We start from the raw sequence: 22,172 nt of genomic DNA on the forward strand, positions 1-22,172 counted from the left end.
GGTGAGATGTTCTGTGCAGAAGATCCCTCTGCTCTCCCTCCTCTGTCTGACACTGAGCTGCTGCAGGACCGCTGGGCGGGGCCACTGGGCAGGGCCGCTGGGCGGGGCCGCTGGGCGGGGCCGCTGGGCGGGGCTTAGAAAACACACAATGAACTGTTGTGTCGCCATCTTCACTGTTTTGGTCACGGCCGGAGGAGTTTGATGGTAAATCCTAGCACAGAAGACGACACACAGAGCTCCCGCGCTCTGATTGGCTCGTCTTGGTTTTGCCGGAGTCAGCGAGATTCAAATCACACGATTCCAGACAGTTTCCCCCATGAATCTGTGAACATGAGGATCAGTCTGACTCAGGCCAGGCTAAGACTGTCTCGTTTTTTTAATTAAAAAATGCAAAAACAAGTTTTTTTCTTTTTGGCACTCAATGTGTTGATATTTTCGAAAAGTCTATGGATAAAACTTCTAAGTTTTTATTCTTCTGGAAATTAATTATTTTTGTCTTGAGCCCTGACACAGAGACAGTGAACTGACCTGAGAATCATTAGGCGACAGTCTGAGCTTTGCAGAAATCCACACAGATGAGACACTCCTGACTCAGACAGTCTGTTATTACACAGCTCCAGCTCAGTGAGATGTGAGGGGTTGGACTTCAGAGCTGAGGCCAGAGAGGAACAGCTGATCTCTGACAAACCACAGTTCCTCAATCTGAATAAAGAATAAATGAAGTGATTAAGTCCAGAGTAAAGTCAGAGGAGTTTCTGTAGCTACAGCTGAACATCTGAGACTCTGGTTTGGAGCAGGACTCAGAGGTCGGGGGTAAATGCTGTAGTTTTTCAGACATGATCTCCTACACTTTACTTCACTCTAAGAGAACGGTTACATCACATCACTCAGTGATTAAAGGATGAGAAGAGTGGAGGATGGACGAGCCGTCACAGACCTGACACTGATGTCCTCAGACCTGCACTGACCTGAGAGAGGAGAGCTGACAGTGAGGACTCTTCAAAGCAGCAAAAAGCACAGACACTGAGGAGTCACTCAAGTTATTACGGCTCAGATTCAAGTCTCTGAGATGGGAGGGGCTGGAGCTCAGCGCTGACGCCACCACTTCACAGTGAAGATCTGAGAGTTCACACTGAAATAACCTGTAACAGATGTTAGAGCGACATGTGAGTGATTCTAACAGGTCTGTGAAGCTTCTGTCTGTGACTGAGGACTCACACAGCCTTCCTGCAGTTCCTCACCGCTGGGATCAGTCTCTGTTTACCCTGGAGAAACGTGTTGTATTTGTTTAGGTCCAGCTCCTCCAGGACCTGCTCTGACATCTGCAGCATGTAGGCCAGAGCCGAGCACTGGATCTCAGACAGTTTCTCCTTAGATCCACCTCCAGACTTCAGGAAGTCCTGGATCTGCTGCTGCACAGACTGGTCCTTCAGCTCCATCAGACAGTGGAAGATGTTGATGCTTCTGTCGGGAGAGACTTTCTCTGTGTTCATCTCTTTAAGGTTCTTAATGACTTCTGTGATTTCTGATTGGTGGATTGGACTCAGCAGAGCTCCTAAAAGTCTGTGGTTGGACTCCAGACTGAGGCCATGAAGGAACCGCACAAACAGGTCCAGGTGGCCGTTTGGACTCTGCAGGGACTTTTCAAGAGCTTCTCTGAGGAATTCATTTGGACTGAAGTCTGGGACGGTTCCTTCACTTCCATAAAGAAACTTCCTGACCACCTCCTGGTTGTTCTTAAAGCAGTGGTGAAGGTAAACGGCTGCCAGAAACTCCTGCACGCTCAGGTGGATGAAGCAGTAGACTGACTGGTTGAAGACACTCTCTCGTTTGAAGATCTCAGTGCAGAGTCCGGAGTAGACCGAGGCCTCGCTCAGGTCCAGACCCACCTGCTCCAGGTCTTCTTGGTAGAACATGATGTTTCCTGTCTGCAGATGCTTAAAGGCCAGTCTCCCCAGCTTCAGGAGCAGCTCTGTGTCGGCCTCTGTCAGCCCCCAGGTCTCAGACCTGACCTCTGTTTGTGTCTGTTTGTACTTCCTCTTCCTGTGCGTCTGCACCAACAGGAAGTGTGCGTACATGTCTGTGAGGGTCTGGGGCAGTGGTCCGCTCTGATGGCTTCTCAACACGTGGTCCAGGACTGTGGAGGTGATCCAGCAGAAGACTGGGATCTGGCTCATGTTGTGGAGGCTGCGGGAGGTTCTGAGGTGGGACAGGACTGTTTGAAGCTGCTGTTCATCTGAGAACCTCTTCCTGAAGTACTGCTCCTTCTGTGGGTCAGTGATGAAGCCCCTGACCTCCGTGACCCTGTGCACGCACCGCGCTGGGATCTGATGGGCCGCCGCTGGGCGGGAGGTGATCCATATAAGGGCGTGAGGAAGCAGAGCGCCTCTGATGAGGTTCACCAACAGTACGCCCACCTCTGACCTCTGTGTGACCTCAGAGATGAGCTCACAGCTGAAGTCCAGAGACAGTCTGCTCTCGTCGAGGCCGTCAAAGATGAACAGGAGTTTACAGACGGACAGAGTGTGGGCTGTGAGCGTCTGTGGGGCAGAGAAACACAACATTTAACATCCATGACTTTACACCACTTTCCTTCAACCCTCACTTTAAACCAGTGAGTGGTGGAGCTCCAGTGTGAGGGACTGCAGGGTTTACAGTGAATGTGAACACAGACTGAACTAACAAACGCCCTGAGAGACAGGAGTCATTTCAAAAGTGTTTGAGACTTTGAAATATATGATGTGAAAGGTAAAGCTTTCTCTAAATGAGAGTGACCTGTGGATCCAGCGCTGGATGGAACACTTGGATCAGCTCCATCAGACTGTAGCGCCCCCTTCTGACCAGGTTCATCTCTCTGAAGGACAGTGGCACCACCAGCTGCAGCTCCTGGTTCTCTGAGCCCTGGGCCCAGTCCAGACAGAACTTCAGGACTGAGAAGGTCTTCCCCACTCCAGCCACGCCCACAGTCAGCACGGCTCTGATGGAGCCCTGCTGCAGCGTCCCCTGCTGCTGCTCAGGGGGCAGAGCTTTAAAGATTTCCTGGCACCTGATTGTGATCTCCTGGACCTGCTTCTTCTTGGACTGTGTCTCCAGACTCCTCTCCTCAGGTTGGGCTCTGGCCTCTTCACTGAGGCCCTCTGTGATGTACAGCTCAGTGAAGATGCTGTTCAGAAGAGTTCTATCTCCTGATTCTTCACTTCCCTCTGTCACACTCTCACATCTGCTGCTCAGGCTCTGCTTATGCTCCTTCAGAACCTTGTGGAGACCTTCACCTGGACACAGAGGAGGAGACACCTGTTAATGTTGATGAACAGGTCTCTTATTCCCTGCTGTGGTTGATGAGTCTCAGACTGAGCAGACTCACCTGGTGCAGGGCCTTGAACCCCCTGATCAGGACTGTTGCCTGTGTCTCCACACTGAGGCCAGGCGTCCTGCTCTGACTCTGTTTCTCTGTGACACAAACACACAGCACTGAGCACGTCTTTAACATCTCACAAGTTACAATCACAAATATAAAGCACAGTTTAGCTGCTGAGACTCTGTGTTCAGGTCAGTTCTTACTGTGAGTCTGGAGCAGGTTCAGGACTGAAGTCTGGAGGGAGACCTTTAGACTTGTCACTCTTCATGGACAGAGCCGACACTGAGGCTGTGGATCTGCTTATGTGGATAAAACATAATAAAATTCTACAGCCATAGAAGTGAAAGCTGCACTCTTGTACTTTTAACTGCAGTCATTAAACCTCTTTTAAAGTAGAACAGTCTTGATGCCAAGGTATTAAACAACTACCGGCCCATATCAAACCTGCCATTCTTAGGAAAAGTCCTGGAGAAAGTAGTATATCAGCAGCTCACTTACTTTCTCCTGTCTAACAATGTGTTTGATACTTTCCAGTCAGGCTTTAGGCCCCACCACAGCACTGAGACAGCTCTGATCAAGGTGACAAATGATATCCGCATGAAGACCAACGCAGGTAAGGTCTCAGTTTTAGTTCTGTTGGACCTGAGCGCTGCCTTTGACACAGTGGACCACGAGATCTTACTTCACAGGTTAGAAAACTGGGTGGGAATCTCTGGTACTGCTTTAAACTGGTTTAAGTCCTACCTCGAGGACAGGACGTACTTTGTCGAAATTGGCAACTGTGTCTCAGACAAAATTGCACTGAGCACGTCTATAATATTACATTTGTTACAATCACAAACTGACTCTACACAAATATTAAGCACAGTTTAGCTGCTGAGACTCTGTGTTCAGGTCAGTTCTTACCGTGAGAATGGAGCAGGTTCAGGACTGAAGTTTGGATTATGCTCTTTAGACCAGTCACTCTTCATGGACAGAGCGGACACTGAGGCTGTAGATCTGCTTCTGTGGATAAAAAAAGAAAATTCTACAGCCATAGAAGTGAAATCTGCACTCTTGTCGGATTGTCTTCGTCCTTGTGCGCGTCATTTTATTCTTGTGTGTTTGTTAAGTTTTTGACTGCTCTGTTTTTTGGTCTTTGTCCTTGTGCAGATCTTGTGGAAAATCTTTGTCATCATTCCTTGTTTTTGACCACGTTAATAAAAGAAATCTGAGCAACGCATTCCGGTCTTCTTACCATTTCGTCAGGATAAGGGAAGGGGATGAGTGGGAAACCGCCTTGAACACTCCCACAGGACTTCATGAGTACTTAGTAATGCCTTTTGGGTTAACTAATGCTCTGGCTGTTTTTCAGTCTCTGGTGAACTTTTCGTCAAAGCTGAGAAATGTGACTTCCATGTACAGTCCTTGTCATTTCTGGGCTACATCATTGCAGAGGAGCAGATCAAGATGGAGCCCGTGAAGATCCAGGCAGTTTCTGATTGACCCACATCTGAGTCTCGCAAGCAAGTGCAATGCTTCCTTGGTTTTGCAAATTTCTAAAGGAAATTCACTAGAAACGTTAGTACCGTTGTTGCCCCTCTGCATGCCCTCACTTCTGTCAACACTAAGTTTCAGTGGACACCCCAGGCTGATCACGCCTTCAAGTTGCAGAGACGCTTCACCACAGCTCCAGTCCTTTTGCAGCCACATCCTGCTTCAGTTTGTGGTGGACGCTTCGGAGGTCGGTGTGGGGGCTGTTTTGTCCCAGAGGTCGAGGAAGATTAGTCGGCTCCACCCTTGTGCTTTCTTATCCATGAAGTTGGCGTCCGCCGAAAGAAATGATGATGTTGGGAATCGTGAACTGCTGGCTAACACTCGGCTGCAAACCGCCCCAGAGCAGCTGAAGGTCCAACAGAACAACATCATCTGCAAACAGCAGAGATCCTGAGGCTCCCAAACCGGACGCCCTCCGGTGGTAATGAACAGAACCGGTGACAAAGGACAGCCCTGAGGAGACCAACACGCACCGGGAACAGGTCTGACTTACTGCTCCTTACAGCCCTTAGCAGAGGGCCCCGGACCACATACTCCCGGAGCACCCCCCACAGGGCACCATGAGGGCCCCGGACCCCATACTCCCGGAGCACCCCCCACAGGGCACCACGAGGGCCCTGGACCCCATACTCCCGGAGCACCCCCCACAGGGCACCACGAGGGCCCCGGTCGAACGCTTTCTCCAGATCCACACAATACATCTGGACTGGTTGGGCGAACTCCCCGACGGAGCGTAAAGAGCTGGTCCAGTGAGCCACGACCAGGACGAAAACCGCATTGTTCCTCCTCAATCTGAATTTAATAATTATATTAATTATAAATACTTAACCGACATAAAACACATAAAACACTCCAGCTGCGGCTTTTGACCAAGGTGAAGCCTTTTCTCTCGCGCCAAGACCTTGAGAAGGCGACCCACGTGTTTATCAGTTCTTGGTTGGACTATTGCAACGCTCTCGACTCTGGCCTCCCACACTCGTCACTCCACCGGTTACAGTTAGTGCAGAAGCAGCAGCCCGTCTTCTCACCGGTTCATCCAGACACAGCCACATCACTCCCGTCCTCTCCTCCCTGCACTGGCTCCCGGTTTGTTTTCGGATTGATTTTAAAGGATCTATATCCTGCTATTTTAGCCCTTCCAAAGTTAAGTATAAGCATTTATATGATATATTGTACCTCTACCACTATGGAGCACTCATTTATGTGATAAATATAAGTGTTTTAAGTCCGCCCCCTCTCTCCGCACATACAACTTTACCGTAATATAAATAAACAGCAATAAGTGAAATTGCTTCACGATGCAGTTATACGGAGTTGACATCTGCAACACAGCTTCATAAATGGCTAACACACAAGCTAACATGCTAACACACAAGCTAACCCGCGTTTGGACTGACTCACCCTCTGGTCCATCGCTGTTTACATTATGGGACTCGTGTTGGTTATAAAAGTTAATCCACTTTGGTTCAGGTGAAGGTTCACAAACATCCATCAGAGACAGTCACAGAAAAACAATATTTTGGTGAAAGTCGCTGAATCCCGGAGAAAAAAACAACTTCTGAGAGAGTGGCCTCTTCTTGAAAAGGGTTGAATAAACTCCGTAGCCAAACGCGCTTCTTTTTCTCCGTGACATTATCTTTAGTTAAGAATAGAACACAGGTGTGTCCAGTTATAACGAGCTCCATCTTCAGCTGCAGCGCAAACATGACTGATCTGTTCAGACGCTCAGGGTTTGTTTTGGCCACAGCTGACCTGGAAGCCCCTCAGGCACATCCTTTTTATTTTTTTTTATTTTATTTTTTTTCTCTTTGTTTCTCTCTTACGACAGAAATAATGAAAAAGCTGTTTTACAAATTAAATTCAGGCCGTAAGCATAGAATTAAGACATTACATTACAGACGTCGAGCACTTCCGTTCCGCTGTTACGACACACGTTCACCAGGAGAGGGCGGAGCCTCAGAGAGCAGGAGGAGGATTACTGAGAGCTGCGTGAATGAAGCCACAAACCAAAAAAGTCGATTTTGCAGGATATAGGACCTTTAAAATGTTAACGCTTGTTTTTAAAGCCCTCCATGGTCTCGCTCCGTTATATCTGACTGAGTTGTTGACCGTACATCGCCCCAGCAGATTCTCCGGTCTGCCGATCAGATGGTTCTGGACGTGCCCAGGTCCCGGTACAAACAGTGAGGTGATCGTTCCTTTGTTGTTGCCGCGCCTAAACTGTGGAACAGCCGCCCCTCAGTCTGCGTGTTCTCACGGACCTGTCCCTTTTTAAATCCAGATTAAAGACTCATCTCTTCAAACTTGCTTTTAATACTTAGAGCACTGAATTGTGTCTAGGTTGTAATTTTTTGGTGTTTTTAAAGGTGTTTTATCTTTCTGTGAAGCACTTTGGTCCTCCTGGTGTTGCTGTGAAGTGCTATGTAAATAAACTTCGATTGATTAAACTTTGAGATGTAAAGCAGCTCGCATTTCATTAACCAAATATTCACAGTTTTATAATTTTGCGGGAAAAACCCAACAGCTGATAACAAGGATCTCGCTCGTCCAAGGCTTTAACATTTCTACATCCCTGGATTAGTCACATTTGGGAGACATTATCTTTAGTGCTGAAGATTTTGAACAGAATCTGCGCACTTTTACGTTCATAAAGGACAAAACTAAAGTTATTTTCATTGAAATAGCATCATTAGACTCTTAGACTCATTAGACCCTGATACATTAGTATCTCTCCTTCGCTTTTGCTAAATGCAAAATGTCAAAAGGTTGGAGACCTCTGGCTTATGTAGTTACTTCAAGAGCTTTGTCTTACAGGTCATGTGTGTGTCAGAAACAGGAGGTGTTTGTGAGTTTAATCGTGAGTTAATGCTTTCATTTTGACAGCCGTTATTAAAATGTGAAGAATAAGATTTTCTGATGTTTCGTGTAAATTTCGCCTTTAAATCTGGTGGTTCAATTTACCCCAAGACCTCGTTCAACTTCACCCACTCCTGGGGTAAAATGAGACGATTTTTGAAGATGCAAACAACTAGAAAACGTCCCAAACTGTGTGTAAATAGAAACTACTTATATTTATATTATACTGATTTTACACAATAACCACCAAAAAGTGTCTCATCTTCCCCCACTCTCCCCTAGAGTTTATATAACTGCTGATAATCCAGCTGTTTCCATTAGATGTAAACACAGTGGCTGAGCGACTTGTGCTTTACTTAAAGCAAGAGGCCGATGCTAACCAGCTAATGCTAACCAGCTAACGCTAACGGCAAAGAGGCCGAGGTCTCTGTGCACATCATGGGGATCTTACCGGGAGGTGGACCCTGTGTGTGGGCGAAGGCGAACACGGAGCAGAGCGGCATCGATTACAGCTCTAGTGTCGGACAACTGACCAGGAGGCGACTCATCTGGAGCAGGTTCAGGACTGTTTGGATTAAAGTCTTTAGACCTGTCACTGTTCATGGACAGAGCGGACACTGAAGCTGTAGATCTGTGGAGAGAAAATAATCTGTTTCTGCTTTGTCTAAAAACACATTTGTCTTTGAAGGAGGTTAAGAATGAACGACTGAACTCACTTTGTCCCACAGAGCTGTGGCTCAGTGCTGCCCTCTGGAGGCTTTGCTTTTCCTTCTGCCATTTCCCCCGAGTCTCGTCCTGGGGGAGAATCAGAGCCTTTAACACAGAGATAAACCTCATCATGTGAACGCTGAGTTTATTTTTACCTGTGACTGGACGAACAGGAAACAGTGGGAGCGGCTCAGCAGTTCAGCTCGACTACATTCCTCATCACACTCCTTCACACGCACTTTGCCTCCTCACAGGTTCAGACACGTATTTGCTCTGTTTATAAGAAGCATTTACACACATTACACTGATACAGCTCTAATAATGCACTCATTATGACTCAGTGAACCTTGACTTAAGGCCAAACACCAAATGTGCTCTGGTGTATGTTATTGTGTATATGATGCAGTGATGAGTCTGTAAACTGTAGCTCTGTCTGATTCCAAAGCCTCACCTGAGTGTGGGCTCTGAAGCGTCTCCTCTGTCCGACTCTCCCTGGTTTCTGCTCGGTTTGGAGATTACAGGACCGTCCCGTCATCTCCCCTTCAGCCGCACATTTGTGACACTGCGGCGGAAACACCTGCTCTTTACCTGAGGACAAGCCCCGCCCTCTGTCACCACAGCCACACACTTAACCCTTAAGGCACAGGCTGAGGATCACTGACACTGAGATCAGAAGGAAATGTGTATAATTTTATGTATAAAAGTGGACAAAATCACCAATATTTTCAGCAGTGAAATCTAAATAATGGAGTCAGAGTTTGTAAATGGGATTATATTTACAGTGCCTCTCGTAAGTATTCATACACCTTGGACTTTTGCACATTTTGTCATGTTTACAACCCTAAACAAAACTATTTTATTTAGATTTTTTTACTGAACGTTCACACACAAGTAACAGACAACTGTGAAGTGAAAGCAAAATGATACATGATTCTGTTATTTTTCAAAAAATAGAAAAGTGAAAAGTGGGGCGTGCATAAGTATCATACAGCATTTTCTGAGTGCATTAAATTGCCTTTAAAACATTCCTCATGACTCCAGAATGTTCACACCTTGGCCTAACGGTTAAATAGAGGCACCTGTGTGTAATCTACTCTCAGTATAATTACAGCTGTTCTTTTAGGCCCTCAGAGCTGTGGTCAGAGTGTGTTGGTCACTAAACAACATCATGAAGGTCCAGGAGCACCAGAGAGGTCAGGGATAAAGCTGTGGAGAAGTTTAAAGCTGCGTTAAGTTATACAAAGATTTCCCAAGATTTGAACATCTCCCGGAGCAACTGTTCAATCCATCATTCAGAAATGGAAAGAGTAAAGCACCACTGCCAACTTACCAAGACACGGCTGTTCACCTAAACTAACAAACTGAACAAGGAGACACTGGTGAGAAAGACAACCAAGTGCCCCAAGATAACTCTGGAGGAGCTGTGAAGTCCTGCCGCTGAGCTGGGGGAATCTGTACATGGGACAACTATAAGTCGTATCTACACAAATCTGGCCTTCATGGACGAGTGGAAGAAGAAAGCCATTATTGAAAGGAGGCCATAAGAAATCCTGTTTGAAGTTTGTAGAAGTCATATGGAGGACACAGCTCCATGTGGAAGAAGGAGCTTTGGTCAGATGAGACAAACGTTATGTATGGAGCAAACCTAACACTGCTCATGGTCCTGAGTGCACCATCCCCAGTGTCAAATATACGGGGGGGAGCATCATGCTGTGGGGCTGCTTTTCCTCAGTGGGGACTGTGGAGACTGTGAGAATAGTTGTGAAGATGGATTGAGCCAAATACAGAGACATTTTGGAGGAAAACCTGCTGGAGTCACAAGAGAACTGAGGCTGGGGCGGAGATTCACCTTCAGCAGGACAATGACCCTAAACACAAAGATAAATCTACAATGGAATGGTTCAATAAAAACATATTAATGTGTTAGAATGGCCCAGTCAAAGTCCTGACCTAAATCCTATTGAAAATCTGTGGAATAATCTGAAAACTGCTGTTCACAAACGCTCTCCTTCTAATGTGACAGAGCTGGAGTTGTTTTGTAAAGAGGAATGGGCTAAAATGTCAGTCTCTACATGTGCAAATCTTGTAGAGTCAAACCCCAAAAGACTTGTGCTGTTATTGCAGCAAAAGGGGGTTCACAAAGTATTCATTCATCTGTATGAATACTTATGCTGCGTCCACACCAAACTCGATTTGGCGCCTCCAAAGCGTCAGGTTTACATTTAAAATACATGGAGGACGCGCCTCCGGGGGCGTCAAGATGTCCCGCAGCGCGTCACGCGCCTCCTCTGCGGCGCGTATAGAGGTTTTTCGCGCTTGGTGAGCGTTTGACGCCTCCAGGGCGTCGAGCGTGGCCGACGCTCGAGTTGGGAAATGTTGAACTTTTTGGCGAAATTCGCGAGCGTCGACCAATCAGGAGCTTTCTCCCCATAGTGACGTTGTAGCTGAGCCACCGGGGCAGATTCTACGCCGGCCCCACAGATGTAAACAAGTCACAAGTCACGGACGTAGCTTCTTTGTGAACCGGAGCTACAGCCGCTCTGGGACTTTTTTTTTTTAGAAAGACACATCAGTGCTTCTTTATCTAAACACCAGGATTAAAAGCGGCGGAAGTACCGTTGAAAGTGACTCTCGTCCGAGCGCAGCTCCTGGAGCAAATGGTGAAACTCGCCAAACTGAGAACGCCTTCGGACGATCTCAGGAATCCAGACACGGCGCCGACGAGCCCGTAGACGACGTTGTCTGGCTTTATGAAGCAATAAAAGCCAAGCCACTCTCTCTATGTCATCCATGTTGATAACTGATAACTGACAACGGCAACAGACATGCTCCTCCCAACGCGCTCCACGACGACGCTCTTCTCTTGACGCGCGTCGAGAGCGTCTGACTTCAATGAGCACAGGCGTCCAACAACGGGCGTAACGCGCGTTTTTGACGCCCAAATCGAGTTTGGTGTGGACGGAGCATTATGTACGCCCCACTTTTCACTTTTCTATTTTTTGAAAAATAACAGAATCATGTATCATTTCGCTTTCACTTCACAGTTGTCTGTTACTTGTGTGTGAACGTTCAGTAAAAAAATCAAAATAAAATCTTTATGTTTAGGGTTGTAAACATGACAAAATGTGCAAAAGTTCAAGGTGTATGAATACTTACGAGAGGCTCTGTATCTCATTTAAAACACAGTTAAACAAATGTCTCATTGAGAATCAGAGCTGTCAGCACTGACAGGATCATCTCTCCTGCCCCCTGCTGGCCTCACCTCTCCTGCCCCCTGCTGGCCTCACCTCTCCTGCCCCCTGCTGGCCTCTTGTCCTCGTCTGTTGTCTCTCTGTAATTGTTGAGTTTGTAATAGCCTTGTTGTAATGTGTATCATGATTGGTTTGCGATATTGAAAGTGTTATTTTCTGTTTTATTTTTAAATATTTTATTGTATTGCATTTTAATGTGTATAATTGTACTTTTACTCCCTTCAGGAGGACACACAACAACTGTCCTGGGACCACAGATGAAAAACAGCCCTTAGGCTAGTTTGTATATTAATATGCACTGTCCCTATAATAAATAAATACAAATGAATACAACCTCAGGGGAGCTGATCTGATACAAGAACACAAAGAGGAGGAGATCTATTACCTATTCACCTGTTACACTTAAGGCTTACGACTATTTTTACCTGTGACTGGACGAACAGGAAACAGTGGGAGCGGCTCAGCAGTTCAGCTCGACTACATTCCTCATCACACTCCTTCACACGCACTTTGCCTCCTCACAGGTTCAGACACGTATTTGCTCTGTTTATAAGAAGCATTTACACACATGACACTGATACAGCTCTAATAATGCACTCATTATGACTCAATGAACCTCGACTTAAGGCCAAACACCAAATGTGCTCTGGTGTATGTTATTGTGTATATGATGCAGTGATGAGTCTGTAAACTGTAGCTCTGTCTGATTCCAAAGCCTCACCTGAGTGTGGGCTCTGAAGCGTCTCCTCTGTCCGACTCTCCCTGGTTTCTGCTCGGTTTGGAGATTACAGGACCGTCCCGTCATCTCCCCTTCAGCCGCACATTTGTGACACTGCGGCGGAAACACCTGCTCTTTACCTGAGGACAAGCCCCGCCCTCTGTCACCACAGCCACACACTTAACCCTTAAGGCACAGGCTGAGGATCACTGACACTGAGATCAGAAGGAAATGTATAATTTAAGTATAAAAGTGGACAAAATCACCAATATTTTTGCTGTCATGACAGGCCTAGTTTCACAAAATGTAAATCTATTTTTCCCCCTGACATTATAAAAAAGAAAACATGTTTAGTGACAGGAGAATTATAAAATAACACAGACACAAAGCAGTGATTATCGACCCCGGTCCAGTCGTAGAGCCTTTTGAAGCCACAAAGATCCTCCTTCAACATGTGGCCCTCAGTAAAACAGGACAGTGTTCAGCCACTAGAGGGCGCTCTTTGGTTCAGTGTGGTGTAAAGTCAGGTCAAGGCCATGACAATACGCTGGGTTTGATTTGATACAGACAGAGGTTCAAACTCACTGATGACCTTTGACCCTGTCGCACTCGTTAGTGTTTAATATCAACTCTTTGGTCCAATCAGGAGTCAGGAAAAGTGCAGCGTCTGCTCTTTCAGATCAATGAACAAAGGTTTGATGAACTTCTCACAAACGTGTCCAAAAGTGGAGCCAGTTTTCAGACACATTTTGATTTGATTTGATTTGAAGCTGAAGTGGAGAAAACGCTGTGGGATCAGGCGGGGGTTTAGTTCCTCCTGTTTGAATCCTCCCTCCCTAAAGTCCCCGTGTGTCTGTACTTTTCCCTCTGCAGTCCAGTCTGATCATGTGACTCTGATCATGTGACTCTGGGTTTTCCTGGCGATGATGTAACAAACCCGCTCAGGCCACGCCCCCCCAGGTCAAACTGCCTCGGCGTCGCTGCAGGTGAGTCTCAGATCACACGCTCTCACAAACATAGAATCAAATAAGATGAAGAGGATTATTCACCACAAACCGTCTGACTCTTTATGTCTCTGAAGATTAAAATCAAATAAAGCTCCAAAACTCTTTATTCTCCTCATTTGTAAACGTGTAAACGTGTTGTTGTTTTCAGAGTTTGTGCTGAGTCGGCAGACGCTCTGCAGAAACACTTCACACTGGCTTTGATCCACATTCATCCTTTAAGCACTTTTTTTGTTCAATTCTTGTATTTTTTTTTCTATTTTTTGTCACATTTTTGTCACATTTTCATGTTTCAGGTTTTTAGATTTGGGTAAAGCTGAATAATCACAGGCCAATCATGAGCTCAGTTGTTATTATTGTCCTGACAAGTCGATAATGAAGTGATAATGCGCCGCTTACATATTTACTCACAGTGGAAAAAGTATTTGTACTCGAGTAACAAACAGATATTTCATTGTGATTTTACTCAAGTAGAAGTAAAAAGTACTGTAAAATAAAAGTGCTCTAAGAAGTACAATTTCTTCAACATGTTACTCAAGTACTGGAGTAAATGTAACTGAGTAACCTCTGCTCATTCCATATGAGTTTTCATTTACTCCAGTATGAGTAAATGAAAACTCATGTGCAGGAAGTAAACAAACGGGAACCCGGGCTGAGGGGGACACTGCGGTAATGTGGTCCCGCCTCCTGGTCTTCGTCAGGTGTAATGTGGTCCCGCCTCCTGGTCTCCGTCAGGTGTTTGTTTGTTTATTGTTTGTTTGTTTATTTATTTGAGCAACAGATGCATACAAGTATAGTATACGTGTAACATACAGAATTCTTCACAACATAAGAGGTTACTGCTGCTCAAAGGGAGTAGGAAGAAGTTAGTTATAACTTATAAGGCCCTACCCCTCCTTTCAGACTTACACAACTTAAACTACTGCTCACGGCACAATATTTTTAATGTATAATTAAGCTTTAACCATGAGATCTATGCGGCAATTCCAGACTGAGGAATTGCCTTAGTAGCGAATTAAATCAACAAAAACGGCTCCACTTAGCAAATCCCAAACAGTAAAGTTATTAGTTCATAACATTCTTGTGTTTGCTCTTGCATAAGGCTGAAGGTGCACATTCTGGACATCACATAATAAATCCGGATTCATAACATACTTCTCATTATTGGATCAAAACAACAACAGTTTTCCAGACTTTTCCAGTATTTGCTTTCTGTATATTATTTTAAATTGTACTACAGTTGAACACATTTTTAAATCCTCTTCTAATGAGTTCCAGAGGTCGACTCCTCTTCGTGTAACAGACATACTTTTTTGAGTTGTACGGGAAAATTTTTTCTTAAGATTCATTTTCCTTCTTAGGTTATAACCCCCATCACGGTCTGAAAACATGATTTTAATGTTAGCAGGGAGTAAACTGTTTTTGGCTTTGAAGACAACTTGGGCAGTTTTTAATTGCACCAATTCTGTAAATTTGAGAATCTGCGACTGTACAAACAGTGGGTTTGTGAGCTCCCGATATCCGACTTTGTGGATATTTCGTAAGGCCTTCTTTTGTAATTTATATAAAACATCTGTATTGCTTTTATACGTGTTCCCCCAAATTTCCACACAGTAGGTGTAATGTGGTCCCGCCTCCTGGTCTTCGTCAGGAGCTGCTGTAAACCTGAGATCCTCTTTTTGGGAAGAGCAGAAAGCAGGGCATTACAGTAGTGGATATGACTGGTGATTAAAGCATGCATGAGCGTCTCCGTGTTGGCCCGAGAGAGAATGGGGCAACTCTGGCTCTGTTCTTTAGATGTAAAAACCTGTCTTTGTGATATTCTTAATGTGTGGAATAAACGCCAGCTCAGAGTCAAAGATCACACCAGGTTCTTCACCTGTGAGGAAGGATTCATAGACACTGTAGTTTGGGTAAAAGTCTCTCTCTCTGGGCCTCAGGAGCGATGATTAACATTTCAGTTTTGTCCTGGTTAAGCCGGAGAAAGTTTTCTGCCATCCAGGATTCGATTCTAAAATGCAGTTAAAAAGTGCATCCATTGGCCTGGTGTCATCAGGAGACATGGAGATGTATAACTGTGTATCATCAGCATAACTGTGAAAGTCGACCCCGGGTCTCCTGATGACACCACCAAGAGGAGCATATACAGGTTAAAAAGCACTGGGCCTAAAACTGAACCCTGGGGCACACCACATGTAATTCAATGGACTTTAGAGGAGCAGGTATCCACACTCACCATGAACGTCCTGTCTGTGAGGGAGGAAGTAAACCATTTGTACAGCAGCAGAGAGGCCGATGTGTTTTAAACGAGTTAAAAGAATAGTGTGGTCGACTGTATCAAAGGCTCAGATCCAGAAGAACCAACACTGTGACCTTCTGTGAGTCATCATTTAATCTAAGGTCATTTAAAATCTTTAAGAGGGCCGTCTCGGTGCTGTGGTTTACCCTAAAGCCGGAATGGAATTTCTCAAGGACATTATGTGCAGTAATAAAATCATTAAATTGGATAAAGACAAGTTTTTCTAAGATTTTGCTTAAAAATGGTAAGTTGGAAACTGGTCTGAAATTGTTAAAATCTTTACAGTCCAAATTGCTCTTCTTCAACAGGGGCCTCACCACCGCCCCTTTAAACGCAGCCGGGAAGACCCCGTGTGAAGAGAGCAATTCATCATGTTTAGAAGCTCATCTCTAAAACATCCATAAAATGTTTTAAAAAGCGGCGTTGGGACCGGGTCTAAAGGACATGTGGTGGAACTCACTGAGGAGAAAACTTTATCGAGCATCTCATCATTAACCGGGACAAAACTGTCCAGTGTTTCCTCTGGGACAAACAGACCATCAGATGTATTTAGAACCGTGTTACTTTGGGTAGATCAAATATTACATCTGATAGTGTCTAGAGATTAGATCGGGCCCAAAAAATTCAGCCCAACCCGACCCGAGCCCGACCAATTATCGTAAAATGTAGACCCAAGCCCGAAATAAACCAATCATATGTGTGAGATTGATGCTGCGGGCGGGGGCGGGGCCACGTTCACGTGTGCGCTGCAGGCTCTGCTCGTGCTGCTTAATAACAGTTGTTACTAAAGTTTATGTCTTTCCACAAGAGAAGGTTATGATCAGATGTCGTATTAATGAAACGAAAAAGGTGATGCGTGTATCTTATTCGAGATTAAAAAAATATAAAAGATTAAAACCCGACCCGACCCGAACCCGACCCTCATGCATGATATCTCGGCCCGAGCCCGGCCCTGGGCTCGGGCCGAGAATAAGACTTTTGAGTTACTTTTATGATTGGTGATTATTGTGGAAAATAATCTGTTTCTTGCATTTCTTATTGCTGTATTGTAGGTCTTTTGTTGGGCACGGAATATTTGATAATGTATCGTTATTTTGCTTTTCCTCCATCTCCTCTCGGCCTTCCTGCAATTTCTCTTAAGTTGTTTTAGCTCCGTGATTCTCCAAGGGGGAAGGGGTTTAGGATTAACCTTTATAAGTTTAAATGGTGCAACTGTATCGGGGGCAGTGAGTAGTTTACTGTTAACGTTGTCAACAATAAAATCACAGTGAGCAGGTAAAGTCACTGGAGGAATTTGTTGTAAAGCATCAGTATATTTTGCAGCCACTTCAGGGGTGAGATTACGTTTCCTCACAGTTTTTGCCGAGGACTTTCGCTGAATCAAACCGGTGACATTAAAAAACACGCAGTAATGATCAGAGCCAAGTCGACGACAGAGGACACAGTCTTCTCTCGGGTCTTTTATGATCGATCACAAACACAAACGCTCCGTCTAAACTCGCCTTTACACGAGATAACAACAAATAATCCGGTCCGCGGTAAAAACAGAAACCTGCAGTGACATTGATGTCAAAGCTCCGCTAACAGCAACGAAACACTTCCTGTTGTCCCGACAAAATAAAAGGCGTCAATGTTCCAGCCGCTGGGAGAGGGTTTGAAATGTTCATTAACATCGTACATTTTGCTCAAATAGAAATAAAGGCCTGTCTCTAACTGTGGCCTGGTTCCAATAAAGGCCTGGTCCTGGATGCCCTGGAGTAAATAAAGGCCCCGCAGATATTAGAGCATTTACGGTACATTAAATACAACGAAGGAACAAGGAAACATTTATGATGAAACGACACCAGGACGTCGTCTGAAGTCTGAAGCACTTTATTTCACTCAAGGGACAAAGTTTACAACAAGACTGAAGGTCAGACTGTGCTTCTTCAGAGAGTTTCCATCTGATCTGAACAAACTGTTCTTCATCAGATCATAACATCAGATCAATGTAATAATATCAATAAGTCAAACAGATCAAAGCTCCAGGATCAGACGCCTGGAGAGTCTGAAGGACTTCACTTTCTTCTCTCTTTTTGTCTCCAGGTTCTTGATGGAGCTCAGACCTGTTCCTCTGAGCCGTGATCCTGGATCCTTCTGTTTATTCTCCTGGACTCAGACTGAGGCGTCTGATCTGGAGCTGCTGCTCATCATTAATAAGGCCACCAGCTGTGGAGAAGCAGAAATCAGAATTTTTTTATTACAACTTATTATTATTCACAATAATTAATATGGAAAGACAATGAAAAATAATAAAGTCTTTAAAACAGTTAAATCTCCCGTGTATCGGAGTGTGGGCTGGTGTGACTGAGGAAGACGGAGATAAACTGAATATGATGATTATTGAAACTAAACTCACTCCAGGTCTGTTTTTCATAAGGATATAACGTAATAACATGGTTAACACTTGATCTTCATAAATAACCTTTAATGATAGAAAATGAAAAAAACTCTTTAAAACAAACTCCAACAGCCTCAGTGTTTTTAGAAAATAGAAAATGTTCCAGGTTCAGAACAGTTTGATAAAGTCTGGACTCACCTCAGTGTCTCCAGTCGACAGTCAGGGCTCTGTTTGAGGACCAGGAGCTCCTTCAGGTCTGACTCTATCAGATCGTTACCCCTCAGGTCCAGCTCAGTGAGATGTGAGGGGTTGGACTTCAGAGCTGAGGCCAGAGAGGAACAGCTGATCTCTGACAAACCACAGCCCCACAATCTGAATAAAATAAATACATAAATAAATAATGTTCTTAAAGCAGTACTAAGTAACTCTTCCCCCTAGAGGCCATAAGCGCAACTGCAGGTGTAGTAGAAAGTTACGATTTTTTAACTTCTTAATTGTCTTGGAGAGTAAATACTACACTGGCAGGAAAGGCGAAGGGAGAGAGGATTACTGTGCATCCAATTATACAATGGAAATATTTTTTTTCACTCAAACTTTGCTGTAAATACTGTTTAAAGTGACGTTAGCCCGAAGTTAGCTTTTTCCGTTAGCCTGTTAGCTTCTTCTTCGTGATTCCATTAGTGTGTATTGGGGCTCCGGACCGGTGGCAGTGAAGTTGCAAACATGGTTTTCTGGTCAGAGACACCAGGGGGAGATGAAAAACCCTCCAATCATCCCATTAACACTTGTATTACCCCCACAGGGACTACGGGGAGGATTTATTAAGGTAAACACGTTACTTAGTGCTGCTTTAAAGTCCAGAGATAAAACAGATAAATCAAACACTAATAACACTAATAATTTAAAACAACAAACTTTTCCACAAATTGTTTAAAGTCTAATTCTTTTCTAAAACTTTCTAAAATATAGTTTGAACAATATACAAATCTTAATGCATGAAAAGCATAAATAGATGAAAATATTTCATTTATTTTGTGATTATTTTTAAAATGACATTTAACACATTGCCAACAATCCAGACCATTTGGACACATATGGACACAGGCTGTGGTTCGTTTGAAAGCTGAGACTCTCAGCTCTCAGGATGTGGAAACAGTTAACGGTCTGCGATTCGCTGGGCGGGGCCGCTGGGCGGGGCCGCTGGGCGGGGCCACTGGGCGGGGCTTTGAAAACACACGATGAACTGTTGTGTCCCCATCTGGTGGTTACGGCCTGAGGAGTTTGATGGCAAATCCTCGCACAGAAGACGACACACAGAGCTCCCGCGCTATGATTGGCTCGTCTTGGTTTTGCCGGAGTCAGCGAGATTCAAATCACACAATTCCAGACTGTTTCCCCCATGAATCTGTGAACATGAGGATCAGTCTGACTCAGGCCAGAGGCTGCAGTTGTGCATAAACCTTCTATCCGGCCTCCCCTAAACTGTTCATTGAAGCTGATGAACAGAAACGGCTGCAGTGGCTCAGAAATACATGAGGACTCATTTTCAAACAGTCTTGTTCACTGATGAGGCCGTGTAACCCTGGATGGTCAGATGGATGGAGGAGTGGATGGTTGGTGAATGGCCACCATGTCCCAACAAGGCTGTGATGTCAGTAAGGAGGGGGCGGAGTCATGTTTTGGGCCAGAATCATGGGGAGAGCTGGTCAGTCCCTTTAGGATCCCTGAAGGTGTGAAAATGACCTCTTTCTGACTGACCACTTTCTTCTATGGTACAAAAAGAACAAGATCATCTTCATCATGACAACGCACCATGTCCTGCTGTAAAGAAAACCTCTGCATCACTGGCTGCTATGGGCAGAAAAGGAGAGAAACTCATGATGTGGACCCCCTCCTCCCCTGACCACAGCCCTGTTGAGAACCTTTGGAGCCTCAACAAGAAACACTTCTATGAGGGTGGGAGGCAGTTTTCATCCAAACAGCAGCTCTTGGAGGCTATTCTAACATCCTGCAAACAAATCCAAGCAGAAACTCTCCAAAAACTCACAAGTTTAATGGATTTAAGAATGTTTAAGCTGCTCAAAGAAGGTGCTATGTTAAAATATTACTTGACCTGTTAATTCTATTTTTTGATTGAAATTGCTTTTGATTTCAGTAAATATGACCTCCTGGCCAGGGCTGGGTACCGTTCGTTATTTTTCGACACCACTACTTCAACGATACCAGCTTTTCGGTACCGGTGCCTTAACAGTACTTTTTTCGATACCTATGTTATTTTAATGAGTTACAATAATGTGTATAAAAAGTATGGTTCAGGAAAACAAACAACACAGCGGCACAAACACGGCACATCAGAAAACAGGAGCAGCAGAGTCGCCTGTAACTTCATGTTTTTCTCAGAATTCCCACTAAAGCCGTGATAAAAAGAGAGTTCGGACATTATTACCACCTGAGCTGCAGGAACAGACCAGATCCACATCAGGACCGTTTACTGAAGATAAACTTTTCTAAACTCACTGAGCTGTTCCACAGTGAAAGCTCCTCACACGTCACAGATCTGTTACATAGTGAGAGCGCTCACTCTGTCACTGACAATGCACCATAACTGTTCCAAACATGGCTAATGCAGAGTGAGCCTCACCTTTTCCAGAGACAATCTGTGATCCCAAACGCTCCGGTGCAGCTGGAGTTTAAACAACAGCAGTAACTTCAGGCTCTGCGGCTAAAGGTAAAGCTAAAGGTAAAGCTAAAGGTAAAGGTAAAGCTAAAGCTAAAGGTAAAGCTAAAGGTAAAGCTAAAGCTAAAGCCCATGTGTTTGTTGTTGTCATACCCTGATGTCACTACCGTGTTGTCACTGCTTTTCTATTTGTCTAAGAGTCTAGTTTCTTATTCAGTCCTGGTTTAGTCCTGTTTTTTAACCAGTTTACTGTAAGTCCTGGTTCAGTCCTGGTTCAGTCCTGGTTTAGTCCTGGTTTAGTCCTGGTTTAGTCCTGGTTTAGTCCTGGTTTAGTCCTGGTTTAGTCCTGGTTCAGCCCTGGTTTAGTCCTGGTTTAGACCTGGTTTAGTCCTGGTTCAGTCCTGGTTTAGTCCTGGTTTAGTCCTGGCTCAGTCCGCGGCTCTGCCATCTCTGATAATGACTGAAGTGTGAGTAAGTTCCAGCTTTGCTTCTGCATTTGCGCTGCAGCTGCTCATGAGTTCAGGCTTTTTTAGACTCACTGCGCATCATTTATTGATGTTTGGAGAGAAAAATTACCAAAAATTAGCACCGAAAAGAAAAAAGTTTTTCAATACTGCCCCCTACTGGAGCTTTTCGGTCGGTACCAAGTAGGTACCGTTTAATGGTACCCTGCCCTACTCCTAATGCTGCAAATTACAAGCTTTAAAAGGTATTGAAACGATGAGTTGCATTATAATTTGGAACAGTAGATTTTGAGGTTTTTACTATATTTATTTTTGAAAAAAGGAGATTTTTTCAACCACATTTAAATGATCCTCGACCAGTTAAAGACTTGAAAATTATGCTGACTCTCAGTTGAGTTGACAATTTAGAAAATCTTAGAAAAATGTCATTTGCATAATAATTTGGAGCAAAAACAACTTATTTTCTTTTTGGCACTCAATGTGTTAATATGTTCTAAAAGTTTATGGATAAGACTTCAAGTTTTTATTCTTCTGGAAATTAATGATTTTTGTCTTGAGCCCTGACACAGAGACAGTGAACTGACCTGAGAATCTGCAGGCGACAGTCTGAATTTTGGAGAAAACCACACAGATGAGACACTCCTGAGTCAAACAGGCCTCTGTTAAAACTCATGTCCAGCTCAGTGAGATGTGAGGGGTTGGACTTCAGAGCTGAGGCCAGAGAGGAACAGCTGATCTTTGACAAACCACACTTCAACAATCTGAATAAAGAATAAATGAAGTGATTAAGTCCAGAGATGAAACAGATAAAACAATCACAAAGACTGACTTCTTGAATAACAAAAGTCATGAATGCAAAACTGAATGGTTTGTAATAATTATAAAATACAAACCATTTAAAGTCATATTATTTCTAAAACT

At 44.5% G+C, this 22,172-nt stretch overlaps 1 protein-coding gene across 1 annotated transcript in view; it reads right to left on the reverse strand.

The window, feature by feature from the left end:
* LOC306981095 (NACHT, LRR and PYD domains-containing protein 14-like) overlaps positions 1–22,172 on the reverse strand; it is a gene marked incomplete at both ends in the record, with an annotated part of 347,014 nt that overhangs the window by 42,585 nt on the left and 282,257 nt on the right. The window contains 2 exons of the mRNA XM_079580645.1: positions 18,309–18,482; positions 21,836–22,012. Coding sequence (XP_079436771.1) covers positions 18,309–18,482; positions 21,836–22,012 — 351 coding nt within the window. The remainder of the gene's footprint in view (positions 1–18,308; positions 18,483–21,835; positions 22,013–22,172) is intronic.

This window comes from Gobius niger (genome assembly GCF_951799975.1).
Source record: "Gobius niger genome assembly, chromosome: 21".
NCBI lineage: Eukaryota > Metazoa > Chordata > Actinopteri > Gobiiformes > Gobiidae > Gobius > Gobius niger.